The 24,668-nt window shown below is 49.3% G+C and overlaps 1 protein-coding gene and 2 pseudogenes across 1 annotated transcript; all 3 read right to left on the reverse strand.

Annotated features, from left to right (window-relative positions):
• Window positions 1–24,668, reverse strand: part of LOC132432943 (MHC class I polypeptide-related sequence B-like) — a 159,508-nt pseudogene that overhangs the window by 116,363 nt on the left and 18,477 nt on the right.
• Window positions 1,740–6,454, reverse strand: POU5F1 (POU class 5 homeobox 1). Its single transcript, XM_060023329.1, has 5 exons — window positions 6,050–6,454; window positions 2,985–3,105; window positions 2,585–2,715; window positions 2,109–2,267; window positions 1,740–2,006 (listed from the first exon to the last, which is right to left on the reverse strand). The coding sequence occupies exons 1-5, from the start codon at window positions 6,452–6,454 to the stop codon at window positions 1,740–1,742; spliced, it is 1,083 nt and encodes a 360-aa protein (XP_059879312.1).
• LOC132431863 (vacuolar ATPase assembly integral membrane protein VMA21-like) lies at window positions 19,496–21,409 on the reverse strand (annotated as a pseudogene).

Consider the following 24,668-nt stretch of genomic DNA (forward strand, 5'->3'; position numbering starts at 1 on the left):
CCTAGGGCACAGGCCCCAAACTCCCTTACATTGTGGGCAGTCCTGCCGCTGATCCCCGTGACTGTGACCTGACTTTTCAGAGCTTTGCTTCCGTTTCCAAATAAAGAATGAGCAGCTTCATATACTCCAAGGTACTTACTCTTTGTGGGTCTGATACTCCTTGCTTTCCGATTCTTGAGAGAATGGAGTGGTAACGTCTGGAAAACTAATTCAGATTCTTAGGAGAGGAGATGAGCAGACAAGGCAGAGAAATACAAACCTGCTCGCTGAAAAGGTACAAATATATGAGGTAAGCTGGAGGTGGAAAGACAGGAAAAAAGGAATCCAGGTAATTACAGTTTCTAGTTTAAAAGAAAACAGATCCGGGACTTCCCTGGTGGTCCAGCGGGTTAGACTCCGAGCTCCCAATGCGGGGCGGCCCGGGTTCGATCCCTGGTTGGGGAACTACATCCCGCATACATGCCGCAACTAAAGACCCCGCATGCCTCAACTAAGAGTCTGCATGCCGCAACTAAGAGCCCACATGCGCCACAACTAATAGATCCCACATGCCGCAACTAAGACCTGGAGCAGCCAAAATAAATATTTATAAAACAACAAACAACAGATCTACTGCCATTAAAATAAGGTACTTGGGATTTGGTCAAGTTCATGAGGGTGGCAGAACTTTTACAAGGTTCACCAGTACTACCAAGAAGAGAAAACCTGAGACACCAGCTACAACAGATGGCAACCTGGTCCAGTGTATCAACGTAACCCACGTATGCTACACCGATTCTCTTCTGAGAGTCGTACGCCAAGCCAAGATACTGTCAAAGTAGCATTTCTGTAGTTCTTATTAGGAAAGCCCTATCTTGACCTATCCTATTGTACCTGCATATCTATCCCCTTCCTCCTCTACTTAGACTTACCAACCCAAGTTTCTTACACATTGAGGAAAGGCTCCAGAGCAAGGGCCCTAATTAGGAAGTGGCAGAGGAAGGACTAAAATGTGGGAGTTTTGGTGAGTCACAGACAGGGTAGGCAAAAACCTTAAGTGGAAACAAAATGGACCCAGGTATCAAGAAAGCACAAAGTAGAGTTTCCGGTTGCGGTGATATGCAGAAGAAATGAGTACCTAAAAGACTTGACTTCTTAGCACAAAGCCACTGAGGACTTTCAGAGTAGAGGGGGGAAAAGCAAAAAGCCAGCTCCTAATAGGGAATGGGCTATGTAATAACTGCATCTTTGGGCAAAAATAAGGTGTTCACCTCCAATTTCCCCAGGTCACAGGCTCCTAAGAACTAGCTCACACCTATAAGAGCCCTCTACGTATAAACTTGGGATCCAATCCCAGATCTCCCTCTGACATTGTGACTCTGGGCAGTTTAAATGGCATCCTTGGTCTCAGGGTCATTTGGGTGGGAGAGCTATTAATATCCACTATTAACTATCCCCATCCACTCTTCAGTAACTAGAGGAGAATAAACCAAAGACAAAAGTATCCACCTACTAGGTCCCAGGCTTCTTTATTTAAGAACAAAGTGATGAGTGATGTGGGGATTAAAATCAAGAGCATCATTGAACTTCACCTTCCCTCCAACCAGTTCCCCCAAACTCCCTGCCCCCACACCCTTTGTGTTCCCAATTCCTTTCTTAGTGAATGAAGAACTTAATCCCAAAGCCCTGGTACGAGCCCCAGGGTTCTCTCCCTAGCTGTCCCCCTTCCTCTGCCCCCATTCTTGGGAAGGGCAGACACCTCAGTTTGAATGCATGGGGGAGCCCAGAGTGGTGACAGACACCGAGGGAAAGGCCTCACCCTCAGGAAATGGGACCGAGGAGTACAGCGTAGTGAAATGAGGACCCCCATAGCCTGGGGTACCAAAATGGGGCCCTGGCGCCAGAGGAAAGGATACTGGTCCCCCTGAGAAAGGAGACCCAGCAGCCTCAAAATCCTCTCGTTGCGAACAGTCACTGCTTGATCGTTTGCCCTTCTGGCGACGGTTGCAGAACCACACTCGGACCACCTGGGAGAGGAAGACAGGGGAGAGGGACATTCGATCATAAGCTCTGGGAGGTGTGACTGGGAAGGAGATGGAGCACACAGGGATGCGGACAGCGGCACTCACATCCTTCTCAAGCCCGAGCTGCTGAGCGATGTGGCTGATCTGCTGCAGGGTGGGCTTTGGGCACTGCAGGAACATGCTCTCCAGGTTGCCTCTCACTCGGTTCTCAATACTCGTCCGCTTTCTCTTCCGGGCCTGCACGAGGGTCTCTGCCTTGCATATCTGGGCAGGTGGGGAGGAGATGACAAGGAAGGAAGTGGGAGGGCAAGCCTCGAACCTGCTGAGCAGCAGCATCATGAGGTCAATGACTCGAGAGCCAGCTGCTCAGGAGCACTGACCGGCACCAGGGCCACAAGAAAGATCCCGGAAGGTTGGGTTTAGACCAGTGGTCCTGGACCTTCTCCCAGCAGAACTGAGGAACTGCATTCCATCCCATTGAGGACCGCTGCCTCCAAGAGGGAGAGCTGCCAGCCATGGATGGAAGCAGTGGAAATCGGGCTGAGACCAGGCAGGTCCCTATGCATCCCTCCCACCCTCACCTCCTGCAGATTCTCGTTGTTGTCAGCTTCCTCCACCCACTTCTGCAGCAGGGGCCGCAGCTTACACATGTTCTTGAAACTGAGCTGCAAAGCCTCAAAACGGCAGATGGTCGTTTGGCTGAACACCTTCCCTGGGGAGGTGGGTTGAAAGAAGCAAGGTGAGGCAGCAGGCAGGGCCCTTTCGACCCCAAGACCCAGGGCTCGCCACCTCTTCCTGCCCTCCCAAGATCCCACACGAGTACGGTATCTCTTTCCCCTCTACCCTCACCTCTAAAGAGGGTAGAAACACTCTTCCCTCACCCCCTTGGTGGGGAGGAAAGGCCCAAATTCAGGGATGTTCCTTCCAGGGGAGATGTGGTCCCTGTGTTCTGTGGGTCAGAACATGCTAGGTGAGACTCACCAAAGAGAACCCCCAGGGTGAGCCCCACATCGGCCTGGGTATATCCCAGGGTGATCCTCTTCTGCTTTAGGACCTTGGCAAATTGTTCGAGGTCTTTCTGAAGAGCTTTGATGTCCTGGGACTGCATTTTAAAAGGCAGAGGACATGTAAGAGCATAAACATACCAGTTACCCACCCCACCCCCCCCTTCCATTTGGGCCCCAAGGAATAAATAGTCTGTGGGAGTATCTCTGCTTCCAGGCTGCCCACCTAACAAGTAGAAATAAACTATATACAAATGTCATTTACCCCAGAAAGTGACACATCCATCAGATGCAGAACATCATTTGATAATGGAAAGAAAAGCCCAGGCCTCAATGAGAACACCTATCGGGTTATGAAGGGGGCTCCTGCCATTTAGTTCTTTAACACTCACAAAAGCTTTTTGACTCTAGTATTACTTCAGTTTGAGGAAGTTTTGAGTGTAGAGATACAGAGCACCATGTCTCTGGTTCTCTTTCCAAATATACTCTCTCCAGCTTACTTTGAGGGTCCCACAAACTATGACAAAGCATGCACATTCACAAACACACTACAAAACAGTCGTCGTACGAGGTATGAATAACATGCTTTGTATATAGTTAGTGCTCAGTTTTTAAAAATCTGATTATCCCTTATTTTTAACTGTATCTTTTTGCAATATAAAAGCATCCTCATTGACTAATTCAACATATTTATCGAGCACCTTCTGCAAACCAGTGGCTACACAAAGTAGACCAAAAACACTGGCCCCAGGGACTTCCCTGGTGGTCCAGCTGTTGAGACTCCACACTCCCAGTGCAGGGGGGGGCCGGGTTCCATTCCTGGTCAGGGGACTAGATCCCACACACCACAACTAAAAGCCTGCATGCCGCAACTAAAAGACTCCACATGCCACAACTAAGACCTGGCGGCGCAGCCAAATAGTTAGATAACTTTTTTTAATAAAAAAAGAAAAGAAAGAAACCTAGCCTCAAGGGGCTTTCATTGTGATGAAATAATTATTATCGAGTGTGGTAGAAGTGCTATGGAAAAAAGTAAAGCAGAGTAGGGAATTATGGGGAAGGTGACAATTTTAAATAAGACAGTCAGAGGTGATGTTTGAGCAAAAGGAAGGAGCAAAGTGGAAAGGCCCTGAGGTGTGTGGGCCCTGGTAGTAGCAAAGCTAGCAGCAAGGCCAGCAGCAAAACTAGCATGGCCGGAGCAGGGTGAGAGGACTGAGGAAAGGGAAGAAGAGGAGCTGATGAGGTCACAGAGGTGAGCAGAGCAGATCCTGGAGCTGCCGCCGTAACTTTGGTTTACTCAGAGAAATAGAAAGCCGCTGAAGGGTTTTGTGCAGTGAAATGATCTGACTCTCACATTTTAAAATGTTCACTCCAGTTGATGTATTGATCATAGACTAAAGAGGCAACTGCAGTAATCCCAGCATAATGATGGTGGCTGGGACCAGGATGGCTCTAAGTGATTGATTTAGGATGTATATCCAAGGTAAAGATAGCAGCGTGTCCAAAGGATTGGATGTAAGGATGTGAAAGGAATGAGGATGCCTGGTCTGGGCCTTAAGCTACTGGGAGATGGACAGGGTGGGGCAGTGCAGGGAGCCATCCCAGCAGGAGACAGAAAATGCGGTGGTCATGTCTAGAAGATATTTGAGTCTTGAGGGTGGATGAGAGGTGAATGAAAGGTAGACAGAGCAGAGGTTGATAGATGGAGCCCTGAAGCTCTCCAATGAAGGCCAGTGGCCAGAAGATGGAGAAGAGCAGCCAGGCCTCTGTGCAGTCCTAACCTAAGGGAAGTATTTCAAGGGTCATCAATCACATCAAACTCAAATAAGGTAACTTCCATTCCCAACTTCTGCTCAACCAATGTCGCAAACCTATAAACGTCAGCTGTCCCCATATCTCGGCTTTTCCAAATCATATTTTGGGGATTTGAAATAAGGTAAACCCCAGTTCAAATCCGAGCTTTACCATTTAGCAGTTAAGACCCGTGAAATAGGCTAATAATACCTCCCTAGGAGATTTTGTGCAGGTTAATGAGATAATGATGTAGAAACTGAGCCCACAGCCAGGCATTTAGGAAATGGACCACAATTGGCAGCCATTATCATTCAAGTCTCAGCCGTCGCCTCGAGCAAAGAGTCTAGGGCTACTCGGTCAGCTGCAACCAATCACACCTCCTTCGAAGAGGTCTAAAGGTTTAGTACTTGATCTCTAATTGCTTGCACTTGTCTCTTCCTCGGACCAGAAGATATATCCTTAATAGTCCCCAGCAGGGCTGGATGCGGAAGTCTTCAATTCCCTCAGCAAACCGTACGTTTGGGGAATGGCCTAGAGATGACTTCTTCCCCTTTTCTCCCCCTGTTCACTACTTATGGAATTACGGCCGAAATTGGTGTTTCCAGCTCTCTACAAGGGGGTGTCAGGGTGTGCACTCTGCCTGACGGTGACTCACTGGGCCCAAGGCAGAGGTCAAGGGAAGACAAGCCCTAAACTTGATGGAGGGTAAACCCAAACTCCACACATCCACGCAGCCCAAACAGGAGCTTCTATCAGAAACCAGTCACACCCTAGACTTTCAGGAACAATAACCCAGGGATAAGCACTGTTTTCACCCTCAGGCCACACTTAACCCTAAGGCGGAGATCCTGGATCTGATCAAGCTCAAATTTTCAAGAAGGGATCCGCGTAGAAGAAGGGGCTCCAACCCCAAGCTGGGCTGGTAATGAGTGACCCGACCCAGGTCAGACCTAGGAAGTGGAAGGACCTACTTGACAAGGGCCGAGGGGGGAAGCAAGGCCAACTTCCGACTGCCCCAGGCCGCCCTGCCCTCACCTGCGGTTCTCTCTAAATTCCAGCCCCTAGTTCCCACCTGGCCCCTGCTCAGGGCGGCCTGCAGCCGCCACACACGCGTCCCGGGGCGCCGCCCTCGCCCGCTCCCCTCCTGGGTCGGCGACCTGGGCAGCTGCAGGCGACCACCTCCCGTCGCGTGGCCGCCCCCGGCCGGCGCGGTTGGCCCCCGCCGCCCGCCCCCAGCAGCTCACTCGCCTCCTCGGGGTTCGGCTCCAGCTTCTCCTTCTCCAGCTTCACGGCGCCAGCGGGGGCGGCGCAGGGCTCCGGGGAGGCCCCCTCGGAGCTGCTCTCCACCCCGGCTCCCGCCTCGCCCTCGGGCTGAGGGGTCTCCAGGCCGCCTTGGGGCACCAGCCCCACTCCAACCTGAGGTGCACAGTAGGCCATCCCTCCGCACAAGTCGTAGGGCGGGGGGCACGCGGGAAGACCCCACACCTCGGCGCCGGGCCCAACCCCCGGCCCGATCCCTGACCCACCGGGAGGCCCCTGGAAGCTCATCCAGGTCCGAGGATCAACCCAGCCCGGCTCTGGCCCTCCCGGCCCATCGCCTCCACCGCCCGGCGGGGGGGAGAAGGCGAAGTCGGAAGCCAGGTGTCCCGCCATGGGGAAGGAAGGCGCCCCAAGCCGGGGGCCTAGGAAAACGAGGGCTCTCCAAGGGACTGCTCGACACCTCTCTCCCTCCCCAATCCCACCCACTAGCCTTGACCTCTGGCCCCGCCCCCTGGATGGGTGGGGGAGGGGACGGTGGGGGTGGGAGAAACTGAGGCGGAGGGTGTTTGCCGGCTGGTGGCGGTGGTGTCTGGAAGCCGAAATCCAGGCAGCTCCAGCCGGGCGCCTCTCCAGGCCCCAGATCCCGAGGCTCTTGGTGCAGGTCCCCCATGCGGGCCTTCACTCCCAACTCCCAGCAGGCCGCCCGGCCCTGCCGACGCTCCGCACACACCAGAGCTGCCTGGGATCGCTTCCACACCTCCTGCCCGTTCTTCAGGAGCCCGGCTGCTGGACCCCTCGCCAAACACCCTGGCACCGTCCCCTCACCCGAGCCCAGCCACCCTCTCGGCTCCTCAAACATTAATTGTTTATGTGTCAAGTCCTGATGGGGCTACCCCTCAATTCCTTAACAGCCTCCCTCCCCGTTGTCCTCCTGCACCCCCAATCCAGGAGCCTAGGTGTTCCCATTTAGACTACTGGCCAGATTCAGTTACCCCAAAGCTGCGCTGCCCAGCAGCCATCTATCTGCCTAGGCTTCTAAGTTCCACCCCATCACCAGGGGCAGACTGCCAGACAGGCTTCCATTCCATCCCCGACTTTCCCGGCCTCAGAGCCCCCTCACCTACCGGAGTCAGGGATGGAACCCCTTTCTCTTCTAGGGGCCAGGCTCTGGACTGACTGGTCCTGAGTCTCCCAACCTTTGTCCAGACAGAAGAATCGGACGCCCCCTCATGGGTGCCCCACTGTGGGTCACGCACAGCAAGTTCCATGCCCCCCTCTTCAGAGACCCACATTATCTAGTCCGTAGTTGACTGTTCTCCCTCCCCCACCTCCCAGCCCAGGCCTCCGGCCGTAGGTCCTGGGTGGGGAAAGCCCAGGAGGGAGGGGGGAAGAAAAAAATATCTGACTTCAGGTTCAAAGAGGCTTGGGAGGGATGGGGGGAGGGGGCCGGACAATGGCCTTGGCTGGACAATCCTGGTCCCCAGAGGGGGCAACTCTAACCCTAAACAAGTGCTCAACCCTTGAATGGGCCTGGATGGCTCCCCTGGGGACAGCTTCCTGCCCCACAACCCCCCAGCCCCAATCCCCTCACACGGAATCCCCCTCAGAGCAGCTAAAAGAGCTCCAGCAATAACCCCCCATCCCCTCAAAGACCGAGCCTCAGACAGGGACCCCCACTGGGACCTAGGTCTCCTGTCCCCCTCTAGAGGACTCAGGCGTCCAGCCTCATCATCTACCCCTCCCCCAGCCCCCCAGGCCTTTGTGTAGGGGGGCTGGTGAAAAGATGAGGAGGGGGTGGAGAGCGGCTTTGGGGGGTGCGCAGGAAGCCTTTCCTGAGCTCTCCCACAGGGTCTGTTTTTCTGGGCCTGTCCTGAAGGCTCACACTGCAGGCATAGTGCTTGATTCTGTTTGCAAGAGAATAGCTTTCAGACTGCCTGTCTGCTTGGGATGAGGTTTGTCTGTCTGCTCCCCAAACTTGCCCTAAATGAAGGCCCCGAGGTGAACTGGGGGGCCTCCGGAAAGGCTGTAGGCCAGAGCTCCCTACAGCTTGGAAGGCCAGAATCCTGAGCCTGGGACGTGGACCTCTGCCGACTTAGACGTCTCTTCATCTCAGCCCCGTCTCAGGTTGTTTGCTCAGCGTCTGCCTTCTGAGGGGCTTGGGGGTCCTGCTGGGGGTCCTCTTGACTGTGGCCAGCCGTCTTCAACTTGGTGGTATCTGGGAGTCCTTTGAGCCTGTTTTTTTGGTTTTGGTTTTTTTTCTCCTCTGAATCTATATCACACAGCCCCTGGTCCAGCCCATCTCTAAGTACTTTTTGGGCAACTAATTGTATGCATGCATTTCAATACTTCCCATAGGTCTGTTGGAAGATCTACAGGGCAGCGAAACTGGAGCTGTATTCACCGCTAAACCACTAACTGCCCAAAAGGCAGATAGATTAAGGGGCCCGGTGGGGGTGGAGAGGTGTGCTTTGGACCAGGAGGGGCCCCTCCCCAGCCATCTCCCCAACCCCCAGGACAGAGCCATCACAGCCCCTTTGTCATGCATCTATCTGCTGTCTGCCAAGAAGACGGCCTCCCGGAGGAGGGGGATGGGCGGACCTGGGAAATCTCCTACAGCAGTGCTTCTTGGCTCGCCGCCCTCTAGGCTCCCAGAAACCCCTTCCCCCATGTGGTCCAGAGAGCCCCTGTACCCCTGTCTTCCCAGCGGCCCCTAAAACACCTTCCCCTTTTCCCCCCACTCAACAACAACCTCTGTTTTTTAGATTTCAATCAATAGTTGCTCTAGGTGGTATGTTTCTGGCCTGGGCAAGAGTCCCATTCCAGAGGGAGAGACAGAGGAGGGGAGGGTGCCCGGCTGCCTGGCTGGCTTGTAGCCAGAGATCTGAGCCAGATCAGTCAGGTGTTGCCTGGAGCCTGACCCAGAACCTTAATGGAAAGTTAAGTTTGTCTGCAGTCCTAGCCAGCCCCTGCCCGGGCCAGCTCTGTGCAGGCCCAGAGGAGACTGGAAGCGGGGTTAGGTCATCAGACCTGGCTCCTCCACTCTCCTGGGTCTTAGGGAGTCACTAAACAGCTTCAAGTCCCCGAAACCAATTTAGGACTGGCCTCACAAACTCTCCGCATACACCTTTATTATAGTGCAATGTCAAGGTCCTACATAAAGACAAAAGCAAGTATCTGGTTGTAGAGCATGACCCAGGGAGGGCAGGAGAGGGCCACCACTCCCTGCCAGGTGTGGCTGGCCTGGCATGGTTGCTAGGAGGTGCGATGGTGGCCTTGCTGCTGTCGGCCCAGCCATCCCCTCACTGTTCTGTTGGGAAAACCAGCTGAAATGGCTCATGGGGACCAACGGAGACTTGCTCTACACCAGGGTAGCAAACCCCTTATTTTGGCTTCTGGCTACTGTCAATCTGAAGGCAGAAGAAAGGGAAAGAATGGAAGGCTGAGGAGAGAAGGATTCAGGCTTTGCCCACTTTGGGAGAATATCTCCCTTAATCTCAATTTACACATTTTCCACTGCTCACCGTAAACCACACCCCTTCTTCTCAACAACTGACCCTATGATCTCTCCTGCGAGGTCTGCAAACTGAAATCTTCTTTTCCCAAATCCAGGTACTGTTACCTCAAAACTAGGAGTCAGCTCTCTGCTTGTAGTCTGTAGGGGGATAGAGAGGTGAAAGCAAGAGGGAGGGGAAGCCAGGAGAAGAGGTCAGGAATAAACCAAGGGTCTGCAGACCAGGGTCCTGGGCCCTGGATCTGACACCCCAGCGGACAGCGCCTCGCTTTCTGTGCCTTGGTTTCCTCATCTAATAAAGAGGAATTGGACCAAATGAGCCCTAAATTTCCTTCCAGCTCAGACATAAAAGTGCTGCCTCTCTCCCATACACCCTCCTCTCTATCCTCGCCATTTAGTTGTCATGGGACTAGCAATCTCTCTCTGCACACCTGTGAAGAGAAATTGGGGTTGGAGGGGTGGGAGAGGAGGGACTCAGTGAGATGCTGGCACAGGCTTTCCCGCCCCGCACCCCCATCTCCCAGCAGCCTTCCTGGGAAATCTAGCAGAGTTTCCCCTCGAGTTTGATCAAGATTTGTTTGATGAGTTTGGGAGGCCAGTTTTGATTTGGTTTTGGTGTTTGGGAACTTATAAGAACATACTTCAGGAAGTAAAACTTTGTGTGTGTGTGTGTGTGTTTGTGTGTGTGTGTGTGTGTGTGTGTGTGTGTGTGTGTGTGTGTGTACAAAGGCTAGAGAGGAAACGGAAATCCTAACCTACTCCTTCTTTTCATATTTTTCATATTCCCTCCTCAGTTGCTTTTCTCTAAATCACTGCTCTTGGACCTCAGCCTCCCAGAGAGAGGGAAACCAGATGATCCTTAAGGTCGCTTCCAGCTCTAAAATTCTAAAAAAAAAAAGAAAGCAAAACCTGTCGGGACTTCCCTGGTTGTCCAATGGGTAAGACTCTGCGCTCCCAATGCAGGGGTCCTGGGTTCAAGCCCTGGTCGGGGAACTAGATCCCACATGCATGCCGCAACTAAAAAAAGAAAAAGAAACACAGTTCTAAAATTCTGAGCATACCTGCTGCCCTGCCCTTCTGCCACTTCTTCCAGAGGAAGGTGCCTACAGCTCCCACAGTGACCACTCCAGAGGCCAGGAGCCCAAAGAAGATCCAGACAGGGCTGGGTGTGTGTTGCTTAGAACCAGGAGGCTCTGAAAGGTGTGGGCATGTGAGGCACTGACAGACGAGCCTGGCTCCCCCACCCTTTCCCTGGGCTACCCTGTCTGCTCATCTGAGGTCCTGCAGAGACCCAGCATTGGACTGGGATGCCACCAGACAGGAAACCTCTGCTGTGTCAAAGGGCATCTCAGTGGACTGCTGGCTCTAAGCAGTCCCATCCCACTGGGATCAGATGGCTTGAGGTCCCAAAGACCCAGGCTTCAGGGACAGCTGGACACCAGAGGACAGAAGCCACGGGCCCTGCATGTTGGGATGGGCTCTCTTCTAGGGGGCTTTGTAGAGAGGCACACGCACTGAGAGGGCCAGTGGGACAGGGAGGAGTGGTGGCAAAGGAGACCTAGAGACTCCTAGACCAGGGGGACTTGCCACCTCTGGTCTTGCCACACTGCCATGCATCCTCCACAACAGGGCCTGGGCAGCCACCCAGGCACCATTCACACCACATTCCATGGTGACTGTCGGTCCCGCCCCGCCCTGAGTACCCTGGGGTGCTAAGCCCTGGGCTAGAACTTGAACACCAAGTGGAGAATGGATTGACCAAATATGTGTGAGAGAAGGCAAGGCCAGTGGCTAGGCTGGTTAGCAACAGAACTGTGCTCATGTAGGACAAAGATAATGCATGGACTTCCCCGCTGGTACAGCGGTTAAGACTCCGCACTTCAAATGCAGGGGGCACGGGTTCGATCCCTGGTCTGGGAAGATCTTACATGCCACGTGGTGTGGCCAAACAAACAAACAAAAAACTGTGCTCACGAAGGACACATTTAATGCAATAGAGGTCTGCTCCCTCATCCCTCCCCGCCATGCCCTCAGCCCCTTCACCTTCCACACTGCTCAGTCCCCACCTATCATTCCTATCATAGGCTGCAGGCTGGGGCCCCACCCCAGCTTCCAGGTATTTCCTGAAATGGTGGAGGCAGCTCTTGGTCAAGAAGGATTACTCTTTTCACTTCTCTCCATCTGTAGTTCTGTTTTTTCCTAGCTTGCTTTTGCTGGAATTGAAAGACTCAAGTGTACTGAGAAGGGAGTCCTGGCCATCAGAGTTGTATTGCCAGTGTCCCCAGGTGCTCTGATTCCCAAACAAGTCGTGTGACTCTGAAATGCCGAAGTCCCAGAACTCCAAAGGAGAAGAAAACATTAGTTTTCTCTACCTCCACTCCCACCACTTCCCAAAATGCCTGGAATTCCCTTCCTCGGCTGATAAACCTTCACTCATTCTCCAAGACATATCTTCCCGGTCATGCACGTCCCCACCAAAGTCATGGTGCACCCCACCCTTCATGCCCTGCGGCAAGTGGCTCCCTCCTTTGCTCCCATCGTGCCCTGCTCATGCCACAGTCATGGTACTGACCACACTGAGCCCTCCTGAATGCAGGGACCCATGCCCTGTGCCCAGCATCATGGGGTTTTGTTTGTTTGTTTTTGGCCGCACCTTGCCCATGCAGGACTTCCCTGACCAGGGATAGAACCCGCGCAGTGGAAGCGCAGAGTCTTAACCGCTGGACCACCAGGGAAGCCTCACCAAGCTTTTTTAATTGAAGTATAATTCACATACAGTATTATATTAGTTTCAAGTGTACTACATGGTGATTTGACATTTGCGTACATTATGAAATGATCATCACGGAAAGTAGTATCCACCTGTCTCCAAAAGTGTTACTACTGGGGATTTCCCTGATGGTCCAATGGGTAAGACTCCGCGCTCCCAGTGCAGGGGGCCCAGGTTCAATCCCTGGTCGGGGAACTAGATCTCGCATGCATGACACAACTAAGAGTTCACGTGCCACAACTAAGAAGTCCACGTGCCACAGCTATGAATGAGCCCGCATGCCGCAACGAAGATCCCCCATGCCATAACTAAGACCCAGCACAGCCTAAATAAATAAATAAATATTTTTTAAAAAATGTTACTACCGGGGCTTCCCTGGTGGCACAGTGGTTGAGAGTCCGCCTGCCGATGCAGGGGACACAGGTTCGTGACCTGGCCCGGGAAGATCCCACATGCCGCGGAGTGGCTGGGCACGTGAGCCATGGTCGCTGGGCCTGCACGTGCGGAGCCTGTGCTCTGCAACGGGAGAGGCCACAACAGTGAGAGGCCCGCGTACCACACACACAAAAAAAAAACTATGCAAAAAAAATGTTACTACCATATTATTAACCATATTAACCGTATGCCTTACAGAGCAACATGTTTAAATCCCAGATCTAAATGCCACTATTAGATATATTGTCCATAGCAAATGTAACTGGACCTCTCTAAGCCTCAACTTCCTCATCTGGGAGTTGGAGATAACAATAGTGATCAAATGATATAATGCATGCCAGTGTTAATGTCATACCTGCCAATAAGAATTCAAGAAATTCAAGAACTAGTAGCTGCTATTTATTTTTTTAATATTTATTTACTTATTTGGCCACGCTGGGTCTTAGTTGTGGCACTCAGGATATTCAATCTTCATTGTGGCATGCAGATCTTTTTTAGTTGTGGCATGCAGGGTCTTTTACTTGTGGCATGTGGGATCTAGCTCCCTGATGAGGGATCGAACCTGGGCCCCCTGCATTGGGAGCTCCGAAGCTTAGCCATTGGACCACCAGGGAAGTCCCAGTAGCTGCTATTGTAATGTTTATTATTGGTAAAGCACCATGAACAGCATTTACTAGACCCTCAGATATTGCTAGATGAAAAAAAAAAAATGTAGGTTAGAAATATACTTCTCTTGGGACCCTGACCTGGTTTCCAGGGTTCCTATAAATACTGGTGGAGATGGGGAGGTGGCTATGTCAGAAAGGCCATTTATTTCCCAGACCCTGAATTTGAAAAACTTGGATACAATTTTTTTTTTTTCACCTGAAGGGAAGTCCTGGGGTTCTTGAGACAACGGAGAACTCTCTAGCCCTGTTCCCTGACTGGAGAAAGGTAGGAGTCTTATACTTAAGTCTTACCCTTTCCAATACCCAATACTCAATATCCAATCTTTTGGGCACCATCAGGTACACACTAGGGTCTGGAGTCAGGGATGAAACCCCCCAGGAGGAGGCAGCATCAGTGAAGGGTGCTGTATCCAGAGTGCTCAGCAGGGTGCCTGGCCTCGAGTTTAATAAATATTAGTTTAACGATAATGAATGAACAACTCCATATCTTTAGGACTGCTTTGAGCTCTTCCCTTCACTCCCCATCACCTTGGCTCTGATTCTTCTGCTCCACGATGCTTCTTAGTTGATAACAAGGTACTGGGCTTTGGCCTTCATTTTGAGAATCAGCTTTTCCCAAACCCCTAGGTCCCTGGCTTCAGACCAGGATGCCTGGAACTCTGCCCACCTGCCCTCCTTGCAGTACCATTAGAAAGATTGGTCATCCGAGAGCTTGAGAATTCATAATGGGCTTGCTCAGGGCTAGGCTGGGAAGCAGTGATGAAGCTGTAGTGCAGAGAATAGGTTGCTGAGGGGAAAAGAAATGGTGGGAATGGGTTATCTCTAGTGGGCACTTTTTTGGGGAGATGATTCCACCTGTAAGAAGGTGAGGAGGTAGGACTATCACTAGGACAGCAAAAGAGTGAGTAAGGGGCATGGGGAGTGAACAATGGGAAGGGAAACTCTTGCTGCCCTGCAGGATCTCATCCAGGCTCATAGTTTTAGATAGTAATGACTCCACTGTCCAAATCCTTGCACTTCACATCAGTGTACCCAACCACCTATTGGCCGTCTTGACAGAATGTCCTACATCACCTTAAATTCAACATATCTAAACTAAGGATATCCTCTTAGCCCCCACCAGGGAATAATCTGGCCCTCATCCTACATTCCTGGTAGGTGGCATCACCATCCGACCTATCTGCTTGCTTAAGTCAGAACTGGGTTGTAGTGTGGGAAATTAACTTATGTCACAGTGGCCTCCTGGTACAGTACTGTGAAGCTATCCAGAGGTCGTGGAACAAAAAGGCTCACAGACCAAACTAAGATGCTTGAACCACGTGGTTTATTAAATAAAGGTAAAACACACCATGAGGAGCAAGGGAAAGTGATGAGGGGAGGTTAACACATTTAAGATCAGGTTCATATTGGGTGGAAGGCTCTTGCAGCCTGAATTCTGGGTTATGCATACTGATAGCCTCAGATGTCTCATATGTTTTGGGGCTCATGAGTATTTAGTGCCTACTTTGGTCCCTCCCTCCCTCCCTCCCTCCCTCATGCAGGCTCACTAGTGTGGTGCATGGGCTTAGTTGCTCTGTGGCATGTGGGATCTTCCTGGACCAGGGCTTGAACCTGTGTCCCCTGCATTGGCAGGCGGATTCTTAACCACCGCACCACCAGGGAAGCCCTCTTTTTCTTTCTTTTTTTGGCCCCATGGCATGTGGGATCTTAGTTCCCCAGCGACTGAACCCACAGCCCCTGCACTGGAAGCACAGTCTTCACCACTAGACCTCCAGGGAAGCCCCCCTCCCTCTCTTTCTACCTCAGTTCACACAAATATGTGTTCTATTGATACATACTTATGGACGTCTAACGTGTCTCACAGATTTCCAATGTGCTTACCTTTATAAATTCCATCTGTCCCATTTGTCGTCTTGTCTTCTATAGCAGAACTGGCTATTCCCAAACAATAGGCAGGTGTGCTTTACATGGGCGCTTATACTGGACTGCTGCCTACCTCAACACCTTCCAGTTTCAAACCATTACCAAGCTCTGCCCATTTTTAACTTCCCATTCCTCAAATCTGGACATTCCTCTCTATCCTCATCAAGCCAACCCATAGCATTGCTTGTTTGGTTTATAGCCAGAGTCTTTCCAATTGGCCTCCTTCCCTCCCGTCTTAACCATTTAAAATCCATCTTCCTTGATATAATCAGGGTAATCAATCTGGAAATATGTGTCTGACTGCATAGCTCTCTGCTGCTCCTTCAAGGATTCCCTTTCATTCTCAGGATGACTTCCAAGCTCCTTAGCAGACTAAACAAGGCCCCTCAAAGGCTTACTTCACCCTCATCTCCCACCACTCCCTGCCTTCACTCTTGGACCTGGAATGTTCGAGCATCTCTCCTCCTGCTGCTGTTCCACGTCCCAGTGTCTTCCTGAGACTGTTCACTCTCAAGGGAAGACTCGCGACCCCTTCTGCTCCATACACCAGTGGCATTAAAGCCTTACCCTGGCCTCAAACCGTCTGCACTCTACTGCACCCCTTTATTTCAGAGATGACCTCTGACTCTTACTCAGAGGATGGTGGGCCAATCCACAATGCACACACACACCCTGCACACTCATCTATGTGCTGTGCTGCCCTAACGGGGCCATCCCTTTTCTTCTTCAAAGCTTCTTCCTTGGCCTCCCTTTGACCCCCTGGTTATTCCCTTCTAACTAGCAGGGGAATAGAGAGATAGGAGGTTTGAGGACAGTGCTCCTCAGGCTTGCCAGAGCCTAAGAATCACCTGGGCTGTTTGTTTCCTAGGCCTTTCCTCTCTAGAGCCTGACTCAGGAGGTTTGAGTGGGACCCAATAATCTATTTTTAACAAGCACCTCATTGATGATTCTTATGAGATATAATGCCTTGGTTTTAAGTCTCTGAGCTTTACTTTTCTCATGTATAAAATGAGGAAATAGTGCCTATCTTAGAGGACTAAAGGTAATACCTCTCCCCCTAAAAAAAAGAAAAGAAAAGAAAAGAAAACTGTAGATATTTTAAAATACATTGTTAGTTAGACATAACTCCTGTTATCACTGGCTCCTTTTCCAGAAATTTCTCCCTTTAGGCTCACTTCTTCTCTTCCCAAAATAGGCTCCGAGAATAAATTGTCCTTCTCTACTCCTTAGTCCCTCACTGTTTTCCTCTAAATTTTTTAATTGAAGTATAGTTGACTTATAATATTATATTAGTTTCAGGTGTAAAACATAGTGATTCAATATTTTATAGAATATATTCCATTTAAAGTTGTTATAAAATATTGGCTATATTCCCTGTGCTGTACAGTACATCCTTATATCCTCCTTTTTTTTAGCCCTTGCCGCATGGTACCTGGGATCTTAGTTCCCCCACCAGGGATCGAACTTCTGCCCCCTGCATAGGGAGCACGGAGTCTTAACCACCGGACCACCAGGGAAGTCCCTATATTATTTATTTTATACCTAGTCGTTTGTACCTCTTAATCCCGTGCCCCTATCTTGCCCCTCCCTCTACTCCTCTCCCCACTGGTAACCACTAGTTTGTTCTCTGTATCTATGAGTCTCTTTCTGTTTTCTGTTGTTATAGTCATTTGTTTGTTTTATTTTTCAGATTCCACATATAAGTAAAAACATACAGTATTTGTCTTTCTTTGTCTGGTTTATTTATTTATTTATTTATTTATTTATTTAGTGGTTTGCGGGCCTCTCACTGTTGTGGCCTCTCCCGTTGCAGAGCACAGGCTCCGGACACGCAGGCTCAACGGCCATGGCTCACGGGCCCAGCCACTCCACGGCATGTGGGATCTTCCCAGACCAGGGCACGAACCCATGTCCCCTGCATCGGCAGGCAGACTCTCAACCACTGCGCCACCAGGGAAGCCCTGTCTGGTTTATTTCATTAAGCATAGTACCCTCCAGGTCCATCCATGTTGTTGCAAATGGCAAACTTTCATTCTTTTTATGGCTGAATAATATTCCATTGTATATATACATCACATCTTCTTTATCTGTTCATCTGTTGATGGATACCTAGATTACTTCCATATCTTGGTTATTATAAATAATGCTGCTATGAACATTGGGAAACATATATCTTTTCAAATTAGTGTTTTTGTTTTCTTCAGATATATACCCAGGAGTGGAATTGCTGGATCATATAGTTGTTCTATTTTTAGTTTCTTTAGGAACCTCTACACTGTTTTCCACAGTATCTGTACCAATTTACATTCCTACCAACGGTGCACGAGGGTTGCCTTTTCTCCACATCCGCACCAATAAAATTTATTGTTTGTTGTCTTATTGATGATAGCCATTCTGACAGTGTGAGGTGATATCTCATTGTGGTTTTGTTTGCATTTCCCTGATGATTAATGACATTGAGCATGTTCTCATGTGCCTGTTAGACATCTGTATGTCTTCTTTGGAAAAATGACTATTCGTGTCTTCTGTCCATTTTAAAAATCAGGATGTTTGATTTTTTGGATATTGAGTTACATGAGCTGTTTATATCTTTTGGATATCAACCCCTTATGAGACATATCGTTTGCAAATATCTTCTCCCATCCAGGATGTTGTCTTTTTGTTTTGTTGATAATTTTCTTCGCCGTGCAAAAGCTTTTAAGTTTGATTACTTCTCATTTGTTTAGTTCTGCTTTTGTTTCCCTTGCCTAAGGAGACAGATCCAAAAGAATATTGCTAAGACTTATGTCAAAGTGTGTACTGCTTATATTTTCTCCTAGAATATTTATGGTTTCCAGTCTTACATTTAGGTCTTAATCCATTTTAAGTTTATTTTTTTATAAGGTGTGAGAAAATGTTCTAATTTCATTCCTTTACATGTAGCTGTCCAGTTGTCCCAACGTCATTTGCTGGAGAGACTGTCTTTTCCCCACTGTATATTTTTGCCTCCTTTGTCATAGATTAATTAACCGTATGTGCATGGGTTTATTTCAGGACTCTCCGTTCTGTTCCATTGATCTATATGTCTGTTTCTGTGCCAGTACCACACTGTTTTGATTACTGTAGCTTTGTAGTATAGTCTGAAGTTAGGGCCCATGGTACCTCTGGCTTTGTTCTTTTTTCTCAATATTGTTTTGGCTATTTGGGGTCTTTTGCAGTTCCATACAAATTTTAGGATTATTTGTTCCAGTTCTGTGAAAAATATCATGGATATTTTCATAGAGATTGCATTAAATCTGTAGATTGCTTCGGGTCATTTGGACATTTTAACAATATTAATTCTTCCAATCTATGAGCACAGGATATCTTTCCGTTTACTTGTATTGTCTTCAATTTCGTTCATTAATGTCTTAGAGTTTTCAGAGTATAAATCTTTCACCTCCTTGGTTAAGTTTATTCCTAATTATTTTATTCTTTTTTTTTTTTTTTTTTTTTTTTTTTTTTTTTTGCGGTACGCGGGCCTCTCATCACTGCAGCCTCTCCTGCTGCGGAGCACAGGCTCCGGACGCGCAGGCTCAGCAGCCATGGCTCACGGGCCCAGCCGCTCCGCGGCACATGGGATCCTCCCAGACCGGGTCACGAACCCGTGTCCCCTGCATCGTCAGGCGGACTCTCAACCACTGCGCCACCAGGGAAGCCCTATTTTATTCTTTTTGATGCAATTGTAAACGGGATTGTTTTCTTGCTTTCTCTTTCTGAGAGTTCATTCCCACTCACGTCTAATTAACAAAGTACTTTACTTGATTGCTTTTTTCTGATAATAAAGTAATATCAACTATCTCAGAATAACACCACAAAGAAAGCAAAAGGCCCTCCAACACCTTTCCTCCCAACATAACCAGTGTCATCAGCTTGGTGAATGCTCTAAAAGGTTACTTTTCATGAACCTGCGTTTTTAAACAAAAAATTAGATTCTACTCTTATGTAACTTCTTTATTTTCTTTTTTTTCCCCAGCCAGTTTCTTATTTTTCTTTTTTCTTTTTTTGATTTTAACATGTTCTTGCAACTTTACTGAAATCATGAATATCCCAGAGTCATTTATCATTTAAAAAAATCAATTTAATGCTATCAAAAGGTGATATTCACATTAATCCTGTTTGCCTTCACACCACTGTCATGAGCCTTCATTCCAAGCGCCATAAACAAAGAGGGCCAGCACCACATGGGCGGCGACCACTGCAACAATAACAGCATAAAAATAGCTGTCCCTATTGGACGTCCCAAAGGCACCTTCAAAAACATAATATTTATCATGAAATATAACCCAGCAGGTACAGTGATCTTTAAAGCTGTGAAGAACAGGAGCATCTCCAGAGTGAATGCTAATGAACTCTCATTTCTGAAGCCGGGTGGCTGCAGTGTGTTCAGTGACGCTTTATCAAGGCGCTCCGTGCCCACAGCAGGTGCTCAGAAGCGGGCTGGCCTCAGTGGCTGTGCTCAGTCGGCTTGGGCGACAGGTCAGTCCAGGCGAGCTGCACTGGAAGTGCCTGTGAGCTCAGACTGACCAGCCTACTATCCACTTCCTAATTGCAAAATCCACCAACACTTTTCAGCCCTTATCTGATGTGCTCTCTCAGCCTCCTGTGACCCTGGATGTCACTTCCTCCTGTCACTTTCCTGTTTGGGAGCTGACTCCTCTCCCCTGCCTCCCAGACTGGCTCCAGTACCCCAGCCATGACTATTGGGTTTTCTGAGTCACTTCTTCAAGCCCTACCCTGTGCTCATTCTCCAGGTGTTGCCTGGAAACACCCACTCACCTCTGGACTTCTCTCATTACCCTCCTAGCTCCCATCATACGTCCTCCACACAGCTGCTTTTTCAACACAAGTCTGATCATTTTACTGCCCTGCGTGAGATTCCTTCAATGAGACCTTCCCCAATGCCTTCAAAAATAGTCCATTTCTCCACCTGGCTCCTGTGAGAAACGAACCTGACCAGGATTTGGAATCAGAAAAATCTGGATTGGCATTTCTCACTCAACAACATATCAGCAGTGTAAATTTAGGGAAGCTGTGTAACTTCTAAGTCTCTGTCTCTCTCATCGGTAACACAGGAAAACAAGACTAAGGAATACGGCTGAGAGTCAAGAGTTTAATGTTAGTGAATACCCAGAATGCAAGGGCAGAGGGGAGCGCTTTAAAAATCGATATGCTCTGATTCAGCCGATGCTTTCCTACCCTCAGTCAGATTTTCAGATCTCCCTGTGATTCCCAGAAGCCCACTCTAGCTGCCCAGTTGCCTGGAGTGCCCTTTTTCCCATTCTGGTTTGTCTGCCCAAGACCTGCCTATCTTCCAACATTATTGAATTTCAGCCACTTCCTCTCAAGCCTTTCTGAACCTCTGAATGTAGAATTCACATCCTCCTTTGGGAAGTCCCTGACCCTACACATTCTGCTGTGATAGCATCTTTAATATTTTATTGCACTAATCTGCTCACTCAATCGTTTGTTTTTTTTTCTTTTTTCTTAAACCAAACTGATACCCTTTAGGATGAGATTTTATTCATCTTTTCAACCCTCGCACCAAGCACAAAATAGTTCATCAGTAGTGGGGGGGTTGCCAACACCAATTCGATATAAAACTCATTTCCCCCTCTGCTCAGTTCCTGCCATGATGTAGGACTAAGTGTAGGGATTAAGTTTCAGACTGAAGTGTGGTGGGAGAGGATTTGGGGTAATGTTACTTATGGCCTTATCTTCTCTCAGCTTTGGCAACCTTGTCTCCCCAGACCTCTGTTGCTGGGCTGCAGGAAGCGCTCACAAAGGGCTCACAGAAGCCACGGTTTGGGGGAGGGTGTGCTTGGGGTGAAGGGGAGAGGGTGGACACAATTGAGTGGCCCCAGAACTCAGCGCCCCCGTGATTGGGGCGGTGGGGGCAGGGCACCTGGCCTCGGTTTCCCCGGGGGGCAAGCCTCTAGCTGCAGGGTTGGGGATCGGGCATGAAGGGGGTATGTGCAGCAGCACAGCAGCAGCACAAGCAGGAACCGGCCAGGGCCCGGCATCTAGCCCCAAGGCAGGGCGAGCCCCACTGCCCGACCCGGCTCCCCGTGGCGAATCCCAGGGAGGCTCCCACTGGGCCATAGCTGCTTGAGAGACTGGACTTTTCCTTTTCCTTGAATCCCTTTGGATTAAATCTAGTCAGAGCCAGGCTTCTGCCCTACCCTGATGGACAGAGGTGCTTTGGTTCATCCTGACTGGATTAATGAATTTAAATTGTTCTTCCGGGGCTTCCCTGGTGGCGCAGTGGTTAAGCATCCGCCTGCTAATGCAGGGGACACGGGTTCCAGCCCTGGTCCGGGAAGATCCCACATGCTACGGAGCAACTAAGCCCGTGCACCACAGCTACTGAGCCCGTGTGACACAACTACTGAAGCCTGCATCCCTGGAGCCTGTGCTCCGCAACCCACCGCAATTAGAAGCCCCCCGCAACTAGAGAAAGCCCGCGCACAGCCACGGAAGACACAACGCAGCCAATAAATAAGTAAATAAAATCTATTTTTGGAAAAAAATTTTAAAAAAGAGATTGTTCTTCCTCGGTCACCATGGGATTATGACTGTTTTTATGCTCAGACTTCTCTTCACCAGTTAAATATTATGCTTTTAAAAATCTACTTTCGGGACTTCCCTGGTACTGCAGTGGTTAAGAATCCGCCTGCCAATGCAGGGGCCACAGTTTCGATCCCTGGTCTGGGAAGATCCCACCTGCCTCGGAGCAACTAAGCCCGTGCACCACAACTACTGAGCCTGTGCTCTAGAGCCCGGGAGCAACGACTACTGAACCCACACACCACAGCTACTGAAGCCCGGGCGCTCTAGGGCCCGTGCTCCACAACAAGAGAAGCCACCACAATGAGAAGCCCGGCACCGCAACGAAGAGAAGCCCGCGCTCGCCACAGCTAGAGAAAGTCCACAGGCAGCAACGAAGACCCAATGCAGCCAAAAATAAACAAAAAATTTAAAAAAAATTTAAAAATCTACTTTCATGTCTGATTTCCTAACCTCTGACTAGCCCCAGCTTCCATTCTCAGTTACTGGAGCATTTGAAGATGCATCGGTGTTCTTCTGGTTTTGTTTCAGATTGTGGTAAAATACACACAACATAAAATATACCATTTTAACCATTTATAAGTGTACCATTCAGTGGCATTAAGTACATCCACATTGCTGTGCAACCGTCGCAAAGAAACTTTTGTATGTATTCAATATAAAATTTAAAGTATAAAAGTAATACGTGCTTCTTGTTATAGGTAAACGCTCCAAAAATTTATAAACGAAAAGTTAACAAATGTATTCTGTTTCCACCACCAAGAGGTATAACCACATTAACAGTCTGCCGTGTAACCCGTCCAGATGTTTCATTAATGACCATACAAGCAGATGTCCACATATTTGAGGGTTTTATTTTTTGCTTTTACAGGGATGGGATAATGCTGTTCATAATAGTCTGCAACTCACAGACATCCCTCTGTACATATAGATTAAACGCCTTCTTTTTTTTTTTTTTTTTTTTTGAGGTACGCGGGCCTCTCACTGTGTGGCCTCTCCTGTTGCAGAGCACAGGCTCCGGACGCGCAGGCTCAGCGACCATGGCTCACGGGCCCAGCCACTCCGCGGCATGTGGGATCTTCCCGGACCGGGGCACGAACCCGTGTCCCCTGCATCGGCAGGCGGACTCCCAACCACTGCGCCACCAGGGAAGCCCTAAACTCCTTCTTTTTAATAACTGCATAATAGTCCATGATATGGACGCGTCACAATTTATCTAGTCTTTCACTGGATGGACATTTGAGTTGTTTCCAGTTCAGCACAACAAATAAAGCTACAATAAACATCCTTACATGTTCTTAAGCTGCTACCTCCATAGGAGATATTCCCCACCTTGGACTGCTGGGTCAGGGGGTGGCAGGTATTTTCCTTTACATTGTCAGATTATGTTCACAAACAATGGAAGCAGTTTCCAGTCCCCACAGTTTCCATTCTCAAGAATGCCCCTGTCCCTGTATCTTCATCAGCTGTAGATGTTATGGCTAATCAGTTGAGTGACCTTTCATGGCTTTGCAGACCATTTGGAATTGTAATTAAAGATTTTAATGAGGCTGAACTGCCAAGTTTATCTCTGCCTCAAAGAGACTTCAGCTTCCCTATTAATTCAGCCGGGATCAGTGCTGCTTGGTTTCTCAATAGTCAGGTTCTGAGGCTGGCTATGGCCGTGGTACCCATGCGGAACACCATGGAATGTAGTCAAGGGCTGTGAGAGGTTTGGAAGAAGGCTGGACCTAGGAGAAGTGTGGGTGGGCAGTGGTGACCAGTGGTACCCAAACATCTTGGGCCTGTGTCCTTGGGGAGTGGTCTCTTCACCCCACCCGCCTGCCTTGTTCTGGAATGAGCTTGCTCATCTTTCAGGAAGACTGAAAGGAATTCAGTCAGAAAGACATTATTTACCTGTGTGCAGATATGAATTCCAGTAAAGAGAGTTCTGGAACCTGTCATACCCTATGTGTCAGCTGCATCCAGGTCACCTTCCCTGAAGTACCCCTGTCCTCCCTCCAAGGATGAGGATGACACCTAATTTTAACACAGAAGGAGATTATTACAATCTTCTCTAGTGCCTGCGTTCCCCCCAGACAGTAAACTCTTTGAGAGCAGGAGCTGTCTTACTCATTTTCTTATCCCCAGAGACAAGGACAGCTCTTGGCACTCAATAGGCACTCAGTTGTGAAGCGAATGGGCTGCTGTGGGAAAAGGGAAAAGGTGGAAAGGCAGAGACCCCAGGAGAAGAAGGGTCCATGAAGGGCAAAAGCAATTTCTTCTTCCTTCCTCCCCAACTCTAGCCATTGTGGAGAGAGGGAGAGGAAGGGGTGCTGGGTAAATCAGAGGGGATGATTTCAATTGTTTGAGGAAGGCATGGGGGAGGGGAGGGAGGGATGCTTCTCCACTGTTTTAGTGCAGATCCAGCTGATGCATTATCCCCAGTCTCACCACCCATTCAAATTCTTCCCCCTGCTTTGGGGTCCTGAGAAGAGATAATGGAAACAGGGCAGGCTTGGAGGCTGGAGTCCTGGGTATCCATCCAGCTTTGCTCCCAGGTGATGTTGTAGACTGATTAGTTAAGCTCTGGACTCTCAGGTATAGATGTCTGAAATGGAAGGTTCCTCTTCACAGGAACATTGTGAAGATTAAAGGAGATTCTATCTAAAGTTCCTGGCAAAGAGTACCTATGCTACAAAGAAGCAAGCTATTCCCCCCTCCATCCCAGCCTCT

This window comes from Delphinus delphis, chromosome 10 (genome assembly GCF_949987515.2).
Source record: "Delphinus delphis chromosome 10, mDelDel1.2, whole genome shotgun sequence".
Taxonomy (NCBI): domain Eukaryota; kingdom Metazoa; phylum Chordata; class Mammalia; order Artiodactyla; family Delphinidae; genus Delphinus; species Delphinus delphis.